Genomic DNA, 20,319 nt, shown 5'->3' with positions numbered 1-20,319 from the left:
ATAATCAGAGCTTTCTCCAACCAAATGAGTAGACAGTATTCGACTGGATCATTACATCTGTCATACCATGTGTGTTTGTGTCTATGCGGTTGTGCATGCCAGTGTACGTAAAAGTAGTGCGTGCGTGTGCATTACTAATAGTAAAACTACAGCCTCAATCTCGCCCTTTGGTGCACATGCTATTTACGCACTTCTTTTTCATCCCGCTCTCTCTCTCTAACCTTCAACCTGATGAAGATGGGCCATTACCGCAATAAGTTAATTTTTTATGCACACCATGGGGCTGAGCTCATTAGCATGCTCACTGTGTTTCTCCCCAAACGCCAGCTTATATCCATCAACAGACAGGCAACAACAGCCACAGTGTTGGTGGTTAATTGAGGCGATGCACACGACAGGCTCTTACTACGGTTTAAGAAAACCTCCATCGCGTAACCGAGGGAAGCGGCACCTTACACCGCAATTCCTGTCACATGTAAAAGCACTGGCTCCGTGCGAGCAGCACACACTCCTGGCACTGAGACGCTTGTGTTCAGCTACGAGCCAGGTATCACAACCAAAAGGAAATTTGATTTGTGAGGAGGAGCAGGTTATGAAAATTTATTAAAAATGACTGATATTGAACCTTTCCAGGAAAATGATTTCCCCAACTGTCTCACTTAGTTTCAATAATCCAGTGTGTGGGATGGTTTGAAAAGAGTTCATTTGAAAGAATAATAGTTGGTAATTAGCACCATCACAGCTCGAGCACAAAGAGAATATTAGTATGAAATACCATCCTGTTTTTGACAAGTGGGTTTAATCTGTGAAACACACTAGTCCTAATTAGCAAGATCTCGTCTAATGCGCAGCTTCATCAAGCATAATTGTGTTATCAGTTTGTAAATAGACGTGTCATGATAATAAAGTACGTTTTAAACGAGTGAAAGAAACCGGTACACAGACATACATGCGTGTTAACGATAATTGGGTCACATTATGAGGAACTGACTCTGAATTGCTGAAACTGCTTACTGAAAAACAAGACTGTTTTTGGTCAGTCATAGCTGAGCCTATGTGTAAGCTACGTCTACATGCCTCGAGGCAAAATATTCACGACACAAGACCCACTTGAAAAGATGTAAACAATTTTTTATTTATTTTTTACTAAAAACACGGGTAACTTCTACAGGTAAATGAAAAATAAGAAAAAAAGGCAGCATGTGTTTGCGCTTCTGGCTATGAATTATGGAGCAGCTTCCTATTATCTTCACTCTGTACTAGTTTGGCTCTTCCCAGACATAGAACCGCACTGTCAAACCGTTATACCTGCCACATAACTAAGACAGACACGGCAAGGAAGAAAAGGAGAGACGGAGTAAGAAGCCGAGAGACTAAACGCTCCCTAACAGCCACTGGAGGCGACGCTGCAACGGTGGTTTGGACTGACCACAAAGAGACCGACCAACTGGTGGTGCCGAAGATATGGAGGCGGGAAATGTGGGGTTTGTGCATATTGTACTCTGTTCTCATAATGAGGGTACTTCTTACTCTGTTTGACATGAGACATATCCAACACACACACACAACAGCCAAAGTCAAATGACAGCCAAAAACCTTGAAACAAAGCAAATAAAACAAAAATGCATATGCACGCCTGTATAGGCCACACACAAATGAAAAGGTGTACTCACACAGAGCAGCACAGTGCGGACCTGTTTCTTTATCTGGTGAGCAGAGGGAATGCCCATGGCTGAAGCACAGCCTGAATAAGAGATGATTTTCCCCTTAGGGACAGCTCACTGCTGTGGTATTAGCATACCAAAAACCATGCTCTCTCCGCCTGCTTTGTGAGCACACACACACAAACACGAGCACACGCATACACACACACGCACACACACACACACAGTACAGTGTCTCTCATTTCTGCCTCTAATCCACAGCCAGCCATGCATGACTCCAATCTGCTCCTTTGCTGTAATCACGTCCAGATATTAAGTCAATAAATCATTGTAAACTTGTTACCTAATTTATGCAGGACTATGATGAATCTTTTTGTCCTCTGGGCCTAGTCATGGTAGTGAAGCTTAATGCACTTGAACAATAGACAACATTTCCATGCCTGCATCTTCACCTTGAATTATCCCAAAGCTGTTAAGTCGCTTTAATCAGATACCTCTTTGGGTATTAGATCACGACTTTAGTGCGTTCCTACATCTAATACCGCTATGCCTGCTGGGCTTAAATAATGAAGAAAAGTACAATTACGAGTTGATCTTACTCCCAGGTGATGGCAATCTAATTCTCCTTTTTGAAAGCAGTCATTTTGAAAAATCTGACAAGAGAAGAGGCTGCGATGGTTTCTACTACCCTTGGTGGGTTCTGACAGATACTAATGGATTTAGGGGACTGTTTAAATGAATCATGATTAAAGCAATCATGTGTGAGTGATCTTACAGTAGAGTAACGTACATATAGCAAAAGGGGTTGTAAGGAGAACACAGTCACGTACAGCCAACACTTCAGTATTCACTTTATGAGGTACACCTAGCAAGAGTTGCATAAGAGACTTCTGCGTCAAAACAGAGTCAATTCTTTGAGGCATGTTTTCGACAAAATGGTGTTTCCGAAATTCTTGGTTCATTCTGACCCAATACACACAATTCCTGCAGACATTTGCCCGTGCGTTCACACTGAAAATCCCTTTGCCACCACATCTCCAAGGTGATCTATTCGGCTGAGATCTGGAGAAAGTGAGGGGAACAAATTTGGGATCAGTGCTTTGTGACAAGGCTTGTTCCCAGTGTCGATTTGGAAAAGTGTAGACAGTGGCAATGAATGGATGCACCTGGTCAGTAACAATGTCTGAGTATGATCTGGGGTCTAAATGGTTCTCAGATGATATTAAAGGATAACTTTTGAAAAGAGGGTATTTTTCAACCTGGAGCCTATTTCCCCATGTTTGTGTATCTAAGCGACTAATCAACTGGTCTAGTACTGAGGGAGAATGCTACAGATGGCAGCCGCTAAACGGGCTGCAGTGTAATTGCTCAGGGAAATTCCTCACCGTCAATGTAATCCCAGTAAAAGTGCTTGCTTTTGCCACTGACAGGCTCATACTGTTATTATCTGACACCATTGTGGAAAGGATCCTACAGAGGAATAGCTTTCTCTTTGTTATTGTGTCAAGTGACTTGTTGCCAGAACACTGTGGAAACGCAAGTAAGTCGGAGAGGAGCGTGCCACGAGACGATGGTGTTAAGAGTATAGAAAGTGTAGCTTAGTGTTATCTAAAAGACCTTCAATGTCTTTATTTGTCTATATTTAGCCGATTTTGACAATGAGGATGCGACGACAGATTCCACAACGAGACTTCTCCGACACACCGGTTTAAGCGGAAGGTAAGAAAAGGGTTTCATTTATCTGTTGGGTTCTTTCAATAATATTTTCAGGCACTTATAATAATCTGAGCCCGTCAACTTTTAGTGGACGTAAATTGACAGTGATGAGTTGCCCTGAGAGATTCCATCATGCCCGTTTAGCTGCAGCGTTCATTCTACCGGACCAGCAAAATTGTTGTCCCTATTAGTCACTTAGACACAGAAACGTGACCCTTTAATGGGATTATTGTCAAGAAAACAACAAGCAACCTGTACCGTGTGGAGCTGGCAAGATTCCAACATTTCATAGAATTTGGTCCAATTTCTTTGCCTTGATTTGTAATGAAAATAACATAGTTGACATAATGTATTAATAACATGTTTTACCATGACATATTTACTAACCCATTACATATGTTTATTCATGCTAAATGTTCAAAATACACACCAAGGACCAGGCTTACACCTCTCTGTGCATCAATACTTTTGTGATATTTAACAAGTACGTCTGGCATATTGCTTAGTTTCACAGCAAAGCAAGATCACTGGAAAAGCTGTATGCAAACCTTTGATGACATACATATTTCCTGTGCAATATTATAAATAATCATTGGGTAAAAGTGTTGTTAAATACAATCCCTTCTTTTTGAATCTGTATATTGTTAAATGCACAACCAATTTGGTTTTTGAATGTCTTATTTCCATTGAAGAAAAGGAGTTTTCCTTATAGGTCTGCTTAAATAAACGGGGATCTAGTTAATGAATTACTTTGACAGTAAATTCCATATTGCAGCCAGATTTTTGTCAACATATAACTGACATCAGTTTAACATGTCTTAAAGGTTGGGGCAATCAATGAGAAACCAAAAGTATAATCCCCCCTCCCCCCCCCCCCTGCTGTAAAGAGATAAGAAGAGCAGAAGAGGCTGCATATCTGATTGGCTTAATGCGACTGCCCCTCCGCTATAAACTTTGGCTGCACTTTTCTGCTTCCATCTGGCTTCTTTATAGTCTCCACTTTTAGCATGGAGTCCTTTGCCTGTCAAAACAAGGGCATGTGTTGCAGATATAGGATCATTACAATACAGCAGGGAAGAGAAATGTCATAATCTTCGAAAGGCTCTTTCAGTCTCCGGCTCTCTCCCCCCCCCCCCCCCTCTGCTATTTGATCTTCCCTCTACAAAATGAATGAGCATGGCCCACTGTATCACTTGCGTGTGGTGTGTAGTTGATGGATTATCAGAAGACTTGTGTATGCCGGCCAGGAAAATAATTCCACAAAACAGTGCGTGTTATCTTGTTTATACGTACACTGGTAGCAAGAGAGAAATACGCCTTTTTCACATCAGCCATTTTGACATGTCATAGCAGGGTAAACACAGGTGAAACTGATAAAATGAGTTATGGTGCCATTCTATTTAGAGTGTCACAGCCAGTCCAGTGAGCCAGCATGCACAGTACAAGGGCCCCGATCCACCTTAATGGAGCAGGACCGTAATTAATAACATGTATTTACCCTGCAATGACAAGTCAAAATGTCAACACTATTAAGTTTTATCAAGTTTTGTTATGGAGCACAAAGGTTTGTCTCCAAATAATGTTGATGTTTATCGCATTGAAATGCTTTTCAGCTGATATGAATTTATGTTTCTCTAAACCGCAACATACAGCAGATGCTTTGAGAGACAAGTATGATTGTTAGGGTCCTTTGTGAAGTGCACAAGTCTGAAATGCCTGTGGTAGTAATCTTGTTTTTCCTCTGTTGCCATTTAACCTGAACAAACCAATCTGCTTCTGGATTGCCTTTGGGTTACATTTATCAGCATTATTTTAAATCACAGAGATTATCCCTGTGGCCTCACAAGACAAATTCATATGTTGTTGTTTTTTTTTATTCACTCAACCGACAAACAACTCGGAATGACTTCAGACTGCGGTAAAATTAGTTTACGTAGAGAGAGAAACCCTATTCCACATTCTATGGCTTTTAAAAGTATTCTGCTAACATACAGTATATTTGCCGCAGATGTAAATATGAATTATTAACTACCTAACCAACTGGCTAACCACTCAGCCACGCTAGATGACTGCCAGGTTGCTTTACATGGCTGATACTGGTATAAATTAACCACTTTTCTGAACACATTAAACGAAGTTAGAAAAAGATGGCCGATGGTCAGCACATGTACATCACTGCGATCCATTCGAGACTAAAGACTCGTGCTGTGGACCATTTCCTTATAATACGGTATATGACTCTCAAGCAACAAATAAACAGGGTTAGGAATCCTTCCTCTGGTTCTCTGTCATAAAGCAATCCTGCACATTTTGTTCCAGAACAATTTGCCTCATGATTTCTCCGTGTTCCACTTACAATGAGACAGACCAACCTGCTGCACTGGTACAGCTAGCAAGCTAGCAAGCTAGCAAACTAAGAAAACAATACCCATAGAAGCACAGATAAAATATTCAAGGTTACATTAGTGGTTACACACATTAGTGGCCATTCCGTTATATTCAGGTACGGCTAAACCTCAACACAACCTTGCCAGCACATTAATTCTCAGTGGTGAGCAGGTTTGGTGGAGTATTTATCTAAAATGGCGTATAAAAGTGAGATAAGAGGCTCTGGTTCTCAGGTATCATGTGGAAGTTAATCAGCGAACCTTGACTGCCTCTGCAAAGCCTCGCTCTCCCTCTGCCCTTGCCTCTGTCGAAAAGGTTTTAAAAAGGGATTTTGTCTAACAGTCGAGCAGAAATAGGCTCTCCAATTTCAATTATCAATGGAAAAAATACCTTCCCATATAACACTTTTGAGTATCTTTATCAATTTGCCGACTTAGCCACGATGGGATGGAGATGCCTGCATTCATGCATTGTAAAATGCTATGTGTGCAGTAGTATAGCAAATGTAGGATGCGATGCATTATCGTTCATGCATTGGATTCAAAACGTGTACAGGTGAATCGTGATCAAATCGTGAGGCCAGTGCAGATTCACATCTCTTAAAGTATTCAGTTCATGGCACTTGATTTCCATCAGCTGATTACTCTTGTGATCAGCTACCTGCCTGCTCATTTGTTCCACATCGACTCCTCGAAGCATCCGTCTACCTCGATACCTTTTCTCGTTATCATTTTATGTTGAAAATGCATACAGGGACACTTTATGCAACAGTGCCATTGTTCATGTTAGTAGTTACAGCTGTTTCTTTTTTTTTTTTACTGCCGCAACAAAGCAAAATGTCAGCTGCGTAAAGGGTCTATGGGGTTTGTGTTCTGCCTGACACATAAAAACAAAAGCATTTCTTAATAAAATTCTCTATTCAGATTTTCAACCGCAAACTCAAAATTTACTGAGAACGGGTGGATTCAAACTCGCTCCCTGTGATAAATGACCCCTGATGGTCTACTACAGCTGACATTTATAAACCGAGGTTTCCATTTGCTTACTTTAATTGTAAACCGCTTATGTGTTAATAACAATGTCCACTGTTATCACCACAATATGTTTGCAATTGGAGTGAAACATTTAGCAAAAACATTTTTCGGTCAGTCAAACTACGTGGCCTTGATGGCAGTAAATGATATAGATGGGAAACCGACGTTCCTACTTGTACAGAGCCACTCAGGTAAACTATCATTGGGCCATGCTGTAAAAAGCAATTGCTCAGGATACCACTAAAGTAACTGGAATGTAATGCAATACAGCCACTGTATTAGCTACATGAGCCTAAAGGCAAAATATGCTCACTAAGGTGTTAAAGACACTCACAGCACAAGCACCAGCGAAAGGTAAGGAAAATGGAAGCATATGTTAGTCCTTCTGGCCATGAATTATGAAGGAGCTACCTGTCGTCTCTGCTTGGTGGCAGGACAGGCCTCCTGAGATTCTGGGCTGTGACAGAATACACAAGCCTCATTTACAGAAACCAGAGGGATTGTATGACAGCACAGACATATATTTTTAATGACCCATTATCACAGTGAAATTGCATCAGCCCTTTTGGCAGGCAGTATGTGGCTGCACCTTGGCACAAGCTGCATCCAGTCCATTAGGCTTCTATCTCGGGTATAAAAAATAAATAAAAATAAAAATAAAATAAAAGGAGTCTTCCTTTTGCGGATTGAAAGCCGCAAGTAGCCTGACTTTTGAAACAGCTTACAGTTCTCTTCAGGGGCATTACACTCGCACAATGGGTACACAGAATCTCATCAACTTTAAAACCACAGGTTGTCAAATTCAGTCAATGCAGTCATTCAAGTAAGTGCTCGACGGGAGTGTATTCATATTCCCAGGGTCCCGTGTTCCAGAGTTTAAGATCCTCTTACGAATCACACATTACAAGACTTTTAGAAGGGTTTTATGTTCGCACTAATGTATGTTTCTCTAGGTCAAATGTTGAAATCAACCACCAACAGCTTATAGTCTAAACCAACACCCTCCAATTTGTGGGCAAGATAGTTTTTTTTATTTCTTTATACATTGATATATCCACAATGGCTGAACAATGTTTAACCATTCAAATTACATTTGAAACTTCCATGTCCCTTCATTCGTTTGCAATTCGAACTGCAAAGACAGACCGTGCCAATCTATTACGTTAGTTTAAATCAAGAACAAAGGAACCTGGGAACATATTGATGACCCCTTCTGGACACTGACATTTGACAGAGGCACACATCCACAGACGTACCCACTCAAATCTGAAATGAAGACACAGAAAATAAACCTAAGAGCTCAATATGATCAGAATCATAACTCATGAATTCACTTCACAACAATGATGTTACCAGAGAGAATAGAGCTGAAACAAGTGGTTTAATAACCACAGATAAAGATCATGCTCACTAATTTATCTTGTTAGAAGATGAGAAAAATGTAATATCGTGGCTTTATTGATTGACATCACATATATATATAGATATATCTATATATATATAGCACTAAATAGCGCAAGTTAGATATTATTGTCATGTTGCGGACCTTTATCCGAGGAGATTTTCTCAATCTGGACCTTTTGGAATTTTAATTGAATACCCCTGCTGTACGCTGATACAGACAGACAAGGTAAAGGTTGTGGTGTGGGATGTAGCAAAATCATGTACTAGGGTGGCCCCAGGCCTAATCTTACTCTCCAGCGAACATTACTGATGAGTCAACAATCAGCCCCCAGGGTCAACGTTTTTTTACGATTGCTCTCGGCAGCCCTCCTTTTCACTCTCCCTCTCTTCCCGTCTCCCTCATTATAACTCTCTCGCTCATTATCACTCTACATCTAACTTGTTCTCTCTGAGCCTTTTCACATTCACCCAAGGTCTATGACCCTCTTTCTCGTAGTTACTCCCTTTACCTCTTGTAGTCTCCACAGTCTCTCTCTCTCTCTTTCTCACTCTCCCACTCATTCTCTGTCCATCTTGTTACAGCCCAGATTTATTACTGCAATCTGTCAGTGCTCCTGTCTCGCCTCCTGACATATTCTGTGGCAACCAATATGCATATGTTGTTGTTAGTATTATATGGACAAATACACTGGAGCTATAAAAAGCCTCCGGCACATAAACAGAGGTGACGGAATGTTGTGTCTGTAAAATCGAATCATCCAATGACTCATTATGAGCATCCTTCCAGTGAGAGACTACCTTTGGATGTAAAAAAAAAGATGGCGTCTTAATGGTTATTCAATCTGCCACGTAACATTTTAAAAATAAGATCCAGCGTTAGAGGTGTATTTATTGTAATACTATTGTGTTGATAAGGAGAGCATTAGGAGTTCACTAAAATGTTAAATTTCGGTCATGTAAATGGGTTATGACAATATTAAAGTTGATTTTCAAAGGTTATCTACAAACTAAACAATATTTGGAGTGAATGTAGCTACATCTCATTGGGAATATTTCATGCATGATCCAATTCAAACCAAAAAAGATCACATGACCCTGCAATAGGAAAAATACACATATACAAAAAATACAAAGGGTCCTGCTAATTGGAAGACTTTGTTTCACTTCTAAAGCCTTTAAACATTCACAAAGAAGGCTGCACTGGACAAACAAATCCACTCGGTAAAAATACACACAACACAAACTTAGGCTGGAAAAAAAATAATCAATTTACCAATTTGGTATATTTGCCAAATATAAATGTGTATCCACATTTATTTTAATTATTTTTTTTCCGTGTACAGGATGTGGGTTTATCTGGTCAAAATATTGCAACTGCCAGTCTCCCTGTTTTTACGTAAGAAAAGGCCATTTACTAGTGGAAGTATAGGAGAAATAAAATTAGATACTAGCCGCTGAACTTAGTTTAAACAAGAGGGAATTCCTGTCGGGGAGTGTGTGTCTGTATGTTTACAGGCAGTGCCCAAGGCAAAGGTTGAGCGCCATGAATAATTCATCTCTTTACAGAAGAAGCAGAGTTATTGTTTGAAATATGACTACAACCATTATTTCTGACAGAATAATTAAACATTAAACGACAAGACAGATGCACATTGTACGTTAATGATATCTGAATGGTGCAGAGTAAAATAAGATATGCAAAGCGCATAAACTTGAGTGTTAGGCTACCAAGACATGATGGCTTACAAATGAATGGAGAACCCTTTTTATTGACTCAGAGTCTACTGCCAGCTCTTTGTTAATTATAATTTTTATCATCATCAACTGGAATAGAGTGCACAAATGCCGACATGAACATTTGAACGTTTGAAATGCACATGATAGGAGCAGAAACCAGGTATCTAAATTGTAAACATACCGTACGTCATATGGGACCAGCGAGTCCTATGCGAAAACAAACGTATTTGTATGATTGAGGTGATGCTTCAGGCAGAATTGAACTAGATTACACTGCGACGCATTATGATGTGGATGGATGTTTATTATGTGCATACATTATGTTGTTGTATCAGGTGCAAAATGTGGCATTGCAAAGCGCGGTCCAAAGAAATACAGACACACAAACCGGGAGGTGTGCACCTATCCACACGGTGAGTTCAATCAGTCAGACAGAAGCCATGACAGCTTGGTTAGAATACAGTAAATCCATACAAACCACTGAACTAAATATCTGCCAACATCTAACACGTGTATAAACACACCAAGCTTTTTTCAGTTGGCAAACTCCTTTGCAATGAAACCTGTTAGAGGATCTTAAAACACACACATAACAGGAAAACTCCAGCAGATGAGGAAACCTAGCTGATTACGTCATCAGTAGAAGTCATATAAGCATGCATGCAAAAACCTGCAGGGCTCAATGGTAACAGCTGCCCGATTGCCCCAGGCGACAAGATCTGAACCACTATCAACCATTGGATTGGATCTGGTCGCCCATGTTGGCGATCAGTTTTTACGCTGACACAAAAACAAACAAGCCAAATGTGAACAGTGTTTGTCATGCTCGTCTATCATTGTTCTTTGCATTGTTGGCGACGCAAAACCACTTATTAGTTAAATCAATTTTATGACGATCAACAATTCAAACATGTCTTTCATTCTGACAACCAACAGCTGATGGCTGGTTGCCACCCTGGCACCCATAGCTCTAATGTGATGTGAGGCACTGTACGGGTCTGACACTGACATCATCAAATATTCTAAAAATAACCATTAAGAGCACATGATTAATTCATTGTATTAAACAAACTGCTTACAACTCTGAACCTATTCAGTTTTTTGATAAGACTAACACAGTAGTGTGCTTGCAACATATTTCAAATAGTCAGAAACATTTTAAGACACATATATTTAAAGGACCGGCCTTGAAGCTACACCTAGACAGCAAAAGACATACATCCACATAATACGGCCCCCTCCCTCGACCCGTGTGTAAAACCCTCAGGTCATTGGGCCAATGACACACATGATATTTCCCACTGACCCTTTTCCTTCCAGTTCAACCAGGTAGACATAATGTCTCAAAGGCTTATGGTATGCTATCGGTCATATAAGGGACAGACTAGGACACACGTTTGATATCTTCCCTAGGCGCTTACAAATTTCAATTACCTGTATACTAGACACTGAAATGTGATTTTTGCTATCACACTGCCTATAGGCTACACTCAGCTGCCAAGCTGCTACTGAGACAACAGAATTTTTCTCCGTACTGTTGTATCTGGAGGCTAGAAACACTTTACATACATTACTTGCCCTTATTTTTTATTTAATCTAACTATGATTAAATACATTACCTCAATGAAAATAAACAACAAATGATGAAAACACAATAGGGAGCGCTGCACTGGGACAAGAAACTTGGTGTTGCTTATATTGAAGTGAAAAAGCAGGTGCTCTTCAAGGTAGTAGTCAAATAGGAAGAGCAGTGACATTCTGCTATATATATATATATATATATAGCAACAATGACTGTAAGCCTATTGCATACAATAGGTGCACTTACAAAACTAGCCATTGATATATGTATGTATATGTAAGTGCACCTATTGTATGCAATAGGCTCCATTTTGTCATTACAGTAAAGCCTGTGAGAGCAGAGCTTGTTTTTCACTACTCGCAACATGATGTCGGTGCAGTGGCATTATCCAATCTGGCTTAAGCCATTATATCAAAGGTTCATATATTACTAGTGAAATGAGGGGTGCTTAATGCTTTAGATAATATAGGATTTCTTGTTACATCATAGCTAGAGTTGTTGTCCCGACATTTTCAATTTGCTCTAACCCAAGCTGTGAATACCTGTTGCTTTGTTAGACTACTACTCAAAATAGATTTCCCCACAAGCCACGCCACAACAGTCTTGTTCATAATCAGTGGGACTTTTCAATAGCCTCTGTGCCCGCACTCCCTGGAATAAATTTGGTGGGAATATTGCTCACACGCTCCATTAAGCTTTTGCAGGCAGTTTAGGCAAATGTTGCATTCATATGCAATATCTCTAAAAAATAAAATAAAATACACAAAATACATCTTGCTGAAGCCCAAACACTGCTATTCTTCAGGCGGTGTCACGTCATACGTAGGAGTGGGAAACAGCTGGCAGCAGTCTGCCAACAGGATGCTACAGGTATGGAATTCTAACATGTACGTATTGATTAAATGTGATTTCATTAGACACGCACCTCTGTGAAGAATAGAAGTGGCCTTCACTGACCTTTATCTATTCATAGTGTAACCATTGGCCTGATGCTCAGTCAATTTAGTTGACAGATATGAAGCAAGTATACAGAGACTGAATAATAATCAAGCAGCAGACAGGCATTTATCCTGAGTGTCAATGGCTGTAACCATCAAACATACCGATCCGAACTTACAAAACACTGAAAGGCATGAAAAGACAGATGAAGCGCTGCAGGGAAATGAATTATACAAGTCTGAACATTTTTTAGTTTGGTTGCACTCTATCAGCCATGACCAGCTTTGAGAGTAAGCCTCCATTTCTTCAGAAACTATCCTCGTCATTAACAGAAAACTCCCAGAAAACACAGATAATCATCTCTCGGTGCCTCCTCTTCTCACTTCATATTTGAAGTGAACATATTCCTGGAGACGCCACATATGGCATATAAGCAGCAGTTCAACAGATTATATGAAACCATTTTCTGCGACTCTTTGGAAATAACGCTTGCAATGCTCACCAAAGTCCCCCGGGACGAAGATGTCGTAGACACAGCTCTGGCCTCTGGTGTAATTATGTGGGTAGTTTGGTGAGAGCACAGTTCCCTCTGAACCTGTGAAGTGACCTCCGCAGGGAGCTGTGGGGACAGGAAGGGAAGCAACACAGAAACACAGTTAACAAATGGGAAAAAAAAAAAATCAGCTTACAACACCTGGGGAAATGAGGCAATAAAATGCTATCAGCAAATCCATTTTAACTGGCACAAGAGCACAGGTAAGCAGTTCATATTACAAATTGAAATGAAAAGTCACTTTTGAAACTTTCAGCCGCTGACAAATATAATTTTGGCCAGCATACCAAAGTATTGACACTTGAGAGGCACTTTGGGGACAGAAGAGGAAGCCCGAGTTGTATGTACAGGGTTAAAACCTATGAGGGAAACAACCAGCGAGGAAATGTACTTCTTGCCTTCAAAATGCCTAAAAACACCATCAATCAACAAAACACACAATCACAAAAGTTCCACACGCCTCGACTTTAATCAGCCAATATCGCCCAGCAGCATGTTTTTCGATTCAACTCTTCAGCTGAAACAGGCTCGCAGTGAGCAAACTACACACACAACAAGTCCAGTTGCTCTTGTTTTAAAGTAGCTGGATAAGTATTTACAATCCTAATCGATTTGAACATTAGAAAAGACTATCCTTTCCTATTAGTATGCAGTGATGCAGTTTGTGCTACTAAAGCTCCAAACAAAAACCATACGCTTGCATGCTTTTACTTGCACCATCATCACAGTGTAGGCAAATATTTAACTGGCGAATAGGTTCATAAATTTAAGCTGTGGTCTGTCTTGCACCTGCGTCGCATCTCAGAGTCCCATCTTAAGCCGTTAGTGATGCACCTAATTTGCCAAGAGGCCCTCTAACGTAGTTTGCCTCAGACCTCACGGACCGAGCCATCAGGTGGGGGGAGCCTCGATTGTAAACAAACACGCACACATTTGTCGGGGGGGAAGCTGTCACCAGCTGCTCTGAACCCCCCCTGTGGGCCACACAATTCACATGTCACTGCAGTTTCGTCATGCAGCACAGGAGAAGATGAACAAAAGCGAACAGAGGCGCTAACGTAGAAAGATGGATCAGCAATTTATCCGCATTTGGTTCTTGGAGTAGCAAGAGGCAAGTGATCAAAAATACAGTATGTGATTATGGCAAGTGGGACTCTGAGTCAAACTGATTAGTCAGACAGAATGGGAGCCATAGCGTCGTGGTGGGTGAGGGGTTTAGGAATGCTACTGGTGGGAAGGAGGGCACACTGTACTGTCAATCAACAGCAGGTAAGAGCAGCCCGACGGAAAGGACGGGATTCTCAAGATAGGCTTTAATGGTTCTGTTCTGACAGGTGAGTGTAGTGCTAAGGAGAAAAGGGCACACTGCGGAACCTGCTAAATCATTGTGTGTTCTGTAAAAGAATGACGGTAAGGAATAAGCTGAATCCCCGGAAAGAAAGGCGAGTTATTACTTAGATCTATACATATGACGATATTGGGAATCAGGTTGCCATTTAAGATTTTCATGTATAAGGTTTCATTTCAAGAGACGTCAGATTACCTACAAAATCTAAACTTCCAACCATACATGTATATAAGCAGCCTTTTAAAACACATCAATACAAACAGAAAGGCAGCTGCAAATAAACAGGTTCCAGAGTTCTTACATTTTAAACTGGTTCCGTTTGAAGGATATTGACCCTGCCCTGCAATCTACTGCATTTAGACCGACATGGGAGCTAATGGAACCTAATCTAATCTGCTGAATGCATTGGGAGAGATAATAAAATGTGAACCTACTCAATGGAATTGTAAAACATGACAAATTATAACTGATCAAGTTCACGATTAGAGCCTAGCCACTGCTGATCCCTTGAATTTTGATATTAAAGGAACTGTGACAAAGATATCTATTGATATTTTTTGGTATATCCGTCCTTCCATTTCTTGTTACTCATCGGCCAGTATATACGCCTATACAGATATATCTGTGATAAGCTAATATCAACTAATAATGTCTGCCCCCTAAATGTAGTGGCTTGGCTCTAGTTATGCATGTAATCCATAGGCTGAAATGCACACCTTTGCACATATACACTAGATTTAAGTACATGAAGTTGTTAAACGGATATCATATTAGCATGTCTATAGTACGGTGTGATTGCTGGCCACAATACAGTATAACAACATATCATACAATAGGAATCAGTCCTGTTGGCAATTTCCATCTTTTTAAAGTAAACTGCATGTTTTGCTACTTTGGGAAATACCATCAACTAGGGCTGGGCAGTATACCGGTTCAACCGGTATACCGCCCAGCCCTACCATCAACTTGAGTTGATGTGAAGGGACAGGAGCTGACCATATGTCGGGGCAGCCTGAAGCCATTACATTTAGCCTGTAGACTGTTAAGTCATCAGCTCAAATTTAGTCTCAATGTGAAAATACTAAATGGAGAGATGCTGATGGTCCCTTTAGTAAAGCACATAACCGCAGGGCTGTTCAGTGAGGTTACATAGGTGCCAACTGTAAAAGTAATGAATAGCTCCCTGTTCTCCACTGCTGAAAATGAGAGCTGAATTCTAATTCAGACTTGGCAGATCAGATACTTTGAGGAGTATCAAACTGCTGGAGGGAGGAGCGCAGAGTCTTCTTGAAACTCCTCACATCTTTTGTCCCTTCTCTCCTTGACACGGTGACACTGAAAACTCTAGGAAATGACACTGTAGGTTTGGCTGTGGATGATTACAACCGTAAAAATATTCTATTTTTCAACACTTTATGAGCTTCCTGCAGCTACTGTTAGTTTAAACATCAACTAATTCAACAGAACAGGCAGCAGACCCCTCTATTCACAAATCAAACATTGTGGCTTGTATATTTCCAATAAAATACTGAAGTCTTTTATTTTACGATACCACTAAAGATGATTTACTACTTTTGACGTCTGTGCCTTGCATATCATGAATGTATTGACATTGTTTTTGTTCACCAACCATTTCTTTCAAGCTAATATTACTCCGCTTGAATTAAATGTAAACCTGCTTATGTATTATGTGAATAATCAGGTGATTGAACGAGTCTCGACTTAGAAATACTTGGGGTTTATAACTATATGATTTAAGTGCTCTACAGCGATAAGACATGCATTCTGGGAGGGACATGTGCACCACACATCTACTCATTTTTACACAGCCCAGTCCTGGTCACATAATATCAAATATTGATCAAACAGCTGGCGTGCAGGCTTTCTGTTAATGTAGAAGTGTTGCCTCTCACCTTGACAGCTTGGTTTGGTTCTGTCCCACTCTGGTCTCTTGCTGTTGCCCATGACGCACGTCAGAGTGGAGTAGCCCTGCAGCAGGTAACCAGCCTCACAATGAAATGTCACCATAGAGCCCAGCTTGTAGTCAGTACCCATTCTGGAGCCGTTCATCACATTCCCCGGATCAAAACACGCCTCCCGTAGTTTTGCTGTCAATTAAAAGAACAAAGCTTTTAGAGCAGTGACGCGTGACTAAAATGAGAGGGGTTTCTAATTAACAGGAATAATAGTTATACATGCTGCAAGGGTGTGTTTGATTTAACACGTCATAACTTGTTCAAAATGAACATGGTAAACATGGTGGAAAGGGATACAGGTAGATTGAAGGCTATTCTCACAGCTTGCAGCAACATCAGAAAAAATAGTTGTGTATAGTAGCAAACTTCAAAGACTATTCGCTGATTCATTTATTTATGTATCCAACTAAATCCCCTGCTCTAACATTCTGTGAAAATGCATATAAATCCCACTTGTATAGACCCTTTAGAATACCTTTGTATTCCAAATGAAAGCCAGTGTAGCTCACAGAGCCGTCGCTGCGAAATGCCAAGTACATGAAGTTGGAAGTGCTCTCAATCTTCTCAGGAAGTTTACTGTCTTGGAAACTGCCAATCAGATGAGTACTGCTGTCTGACCCGTCGTAGATGTACAAGAAATCATAGTTGGGCTCGATACTAAAGCTGTGACAAGTGAAAGAAACACAGAAATTAGATAAAGCAGTTTTCATTTTGCCAAGTCTCAACCACCAGATTGTACAGATTGTGTGTGAGAATTAGAATGTATTAGGATTTCCAAATGCAAGTGTGCACCACAGTGCTAGAAGTGAGTCATGCCAAGCGATTTGTTTTGCATCTCCAGACAAAGAGATAAAAAAAGATATCTCCCCCAAGAGGTGAGAAGAGATTAAATTGTTGTGACACTGCACTGGCACAAAATCTTCCCAGACGGCAATGGCAATGCAGTGTGAAAAGATCGTTTCATATTGTAGCGCTGTATATCAAATCACATGCCGCAGTGAGAGAGAGAGAGAGGAGCATTTGTTTTCAAAATAATGAGCATGGTTTATGACAAAAATGTAAATCGCTTGGAGATAATTGCATTTGAGTTGGATCAAGGCAACTCCAATTTAAAATCATAACTTCATCCTTTCATTTGGCATCCCCAAGGGAAACGCAGCATTGTGGCTAACTCTATTAGATGTTTGTTTTGAAGGACAAAGTTGAGAAAGAAACATGGCGACTCTCTCTGCGGGTGCGAGTGCAGCAGAGCCAATGTACACATGCTCCTTCTCCAGCCCTTCATGAAACGACTATAAAAATAAGACTCAGTCAAGAAAGGTGCCCTCGGGCCCATCTGTGAGTTTGCTCTGCCAGGATTGCTGCTACATATTTAGATTGCAATTAATAATGTAAAGTTTATGGTCTGAGTGTTTTCAGCCTAGGAAACGAGTGGCACTCATATTGCAGTTCTGCCAGCAATATACAGTATTCATCCAATATTCTTATTTCACCACATTTCAGCAAAGTGGCAGGAATACCTGCCTCCTATGTATTTGTAGAAGTACTTCTGCTTTCCCCCTAATCTCCCAACACACCTGGACTCAAACTCGGGTCCTCTGCTTAACACACATGGCCAACTTTGCTCAATACTAAGACTTTATTGCTGGTTCCACTGCAGAAAACAAGCAATTCCAAAACGCACAATCTGAGTCGCTGTACAGCCACTAAGAACTGACTCCTTTCTGTTCCAGGTGGGTTACAAACGTACCGCAGGTTTGGGGAATGCTTCATCTTGTAAGCTACTGGACCGTGTACTCAAAGGACAACTGGTTTATTTTTTTTATCCCACTGTTATTTTTTACTGGAGCTACTGTTTATCTCCCGTAGAATCATATTTCTTTTTAATGATCGTTTTAAATTAAATCCAATCATGTGAACCAAACATGTAAAGGAATGTGTCAAACCCATGTGCTTTAAAATGTAAAAGATGCAGCCGTGACTATATGTTTTTTATATTTCATCTGGCCATTTAGACATCCAGTGTCACCACGATTCCATTTAGTGCGTTGTGTTTTATGTCTTGACTAAAAGCAACTAAAAAAAAAGTAAAATTGACATTGTAGCAGCTTGAATCACCTGATGAAAGCCAAGGAAATGACATAGTCAGAGTGGACAGCAATAAGCCAGTCGCAGTCTTTGCTGTGTGGGTAGGGGTGCGGGTAGTTGGGAGAGAGGATGAATCCTGAAGACCCAGTCACATTCCCACCACAAGGAGCTTGAAAAAAGGGAAAAGAGATGGATGAAAAAGGGCTCACGGTGGTCACAAAGAAAACCTTTAAAAGGTGCCGGACCGGCTGTCTTTGGCTGAGCTGCATTCAGTTAGAAACAGGTAAGAATCCTAGTAGGTCATCAAATATAATTGACTCAAATTCCAGGACCTTTGTCGACCTTTATCAGCAACAACAGTCAGGTACTGCAATGACATCAGGCCACAAGCCACGGCATTAGAAAGACTATGCCATCATTTCCCTACATACATTATGATTACAAGAGCTATTTTTCTGACTTGACACTTACCATTGGATTTTTTTCTTGGTACATTTTCCAATAATTTCTGATGAAGCCTATTAGGTGTTTTATTCAGTGTTCAACAGGTCAACACTGCACACAAATGTCTCCCTGTGTAGTTGTATGTATCAGGGGAGCATAACATACGATACACATGGGGAATAAACCTTTCAACTGTACGTGATTCAAGCAGAACATGGATCTCAGTACTGTTTTGTTTTTGTATTTAGACCTCTGCAACTCTTTCAATAATCCAAGTGCCAACTTCAATTGACTTATTGTTCATTGCTTGCCATGTTATCTTGATAATGTTGTCTTACTGTGTAACTCACAAGGTACTAAGACAAATTAATCAAGTAAGGCACACGGACATTTCCTCTCTAGGATTTAGCTAGATGGATTATGTCTAAATGATTTTTTAAAAGGACATTTTGTAGTGCCTCAGCATGTCAGAGGATACTCTCTGTGCCTGAATCTTAAAGCCTCACAAAAGGCTTTACTTGTCATTCGTTGAGTTTGATGAATAAACTGCCAGTTGTCATGTTTCACTTTGAAGAAGTGTTATAACACGCTGACGAGCATGTTGCTCTTATGTGGCATGGTACCACTTACAGAAAGTTATAAAAGGAAAGCTCACATTTACATCAGGTTTCCACTCATACAGACCCGCTTCTGATGTTATTACATTATTCTGAGTCGTGTGATCTTGTGATTGCATGGCGAGACTTACAAATGCCTCGCTCTATCCTGGCCTGGAAAACAAACTCTGTTAGACCTTCTGGCAGAAACATCTTGGTTTCTTTGGACCTATTTAGTGTAATTATTTCTAATTGCATTGTTAAGTAATTAGCTGTTAAGCTCTTATAAGACAATATGTTGTTGAGACTGTAGAGTACTCAGTCTTTGACTGGCTACAGAAGTGGATTTGTCCACATAAGAGTTGGCAGCGACTCAAACATATCTGAAGGCTCTTGTTTATCCTGCACATATTCTTAAGACATCAGTGAGAGAATTATATTCTCTGCTACAGCCAGTTAATAGAAAAACTCCCTCGCTCCCTCTTCATCTCTCTTTCACTCTGATCCCCTACACCTCCCTCCTTCTCTCCCTCTCTCCTCCAATCCATATACCTCTCTCCGTCTCCCCCCTCCTCTCTCTAACTCACACTATCTCCCTCTTCCTCACCGATGCAGCTTGGAGGGCTGGGTTGCCAGTAGTATCTATTTTCCACTTGGATGCAGGTGATTCTGCTCTCCACCTGCAATTCATATCCCGGATCACAAGAGAAGGTCACCAAGTCACCGGGCTCCCGCCCTTCCCCGTTGCGACTACCATTCATGGGAATGCCTGGATCTCTGCAAGCTGTCGCAAGCGAACCTGAAGGACAAACACACACATATGTGAGCACACACACGCGTGCATGCAAGT

The 20,319-nt window shown here is 40.7% G+C and overlaps 1 protein-coding gene across 1 annotated transcript in view; it reads right to left on the bottom strand.

Annotated features, from left to right (window-relative positions):
- Positions 1-20,319, bottom strand: part of LOC142938180 (CUB and sushi domain-containing protein 3-like) — a 194,277-nt gene that overhangs the window by 86,848 nt on the left and 87,110 nt on the right. The window contains exons 27-31 of the mRNA XM_076081426.1: positions 20,077-20,268; positions 18,460-18,598; positions 16,817-17,004; positions 16,279-16,473; positions 12,967-13,083 (exon numbers count right to left, since the gene is read on the bottom strand). Coding sequence (XP_075937541.1) covers positions 12,967-13,083; positions 16,279-16,473; positions 16,817-17,004; positions 18,460-18,598; positions 20,077-20,268 — 831 coding nt within the window. The remainder of the gene's footprint in view (positions 1-12,966; positions 13,084-16,278; positions 16,474-16,816; positions 17,005-18,459; positions 18,599-20,076; positions 20,269-20,319) is intronic.

The sequence above is a fragment of the Anarhichas minor genome, unplaced genomic scaffold, assembly GCF_050575085.1.
Source record: "Anarhichas minor isolate MPS153535 unplaced genomic scaffold, ASM5057508v1 ptg000080l, whole genome shotgun sequence".
Lineage (NCBI taxonomy): Eukaryota > Metazoa > Chordata > Actinopteri > Perciformes > Anarhichadidae > Anarhichas > Anarhichas minor.
Note: the sequence above shows the minus strand (reverse complement) of the source record. Positions and strands in the feature narration are given on the sequence as shown.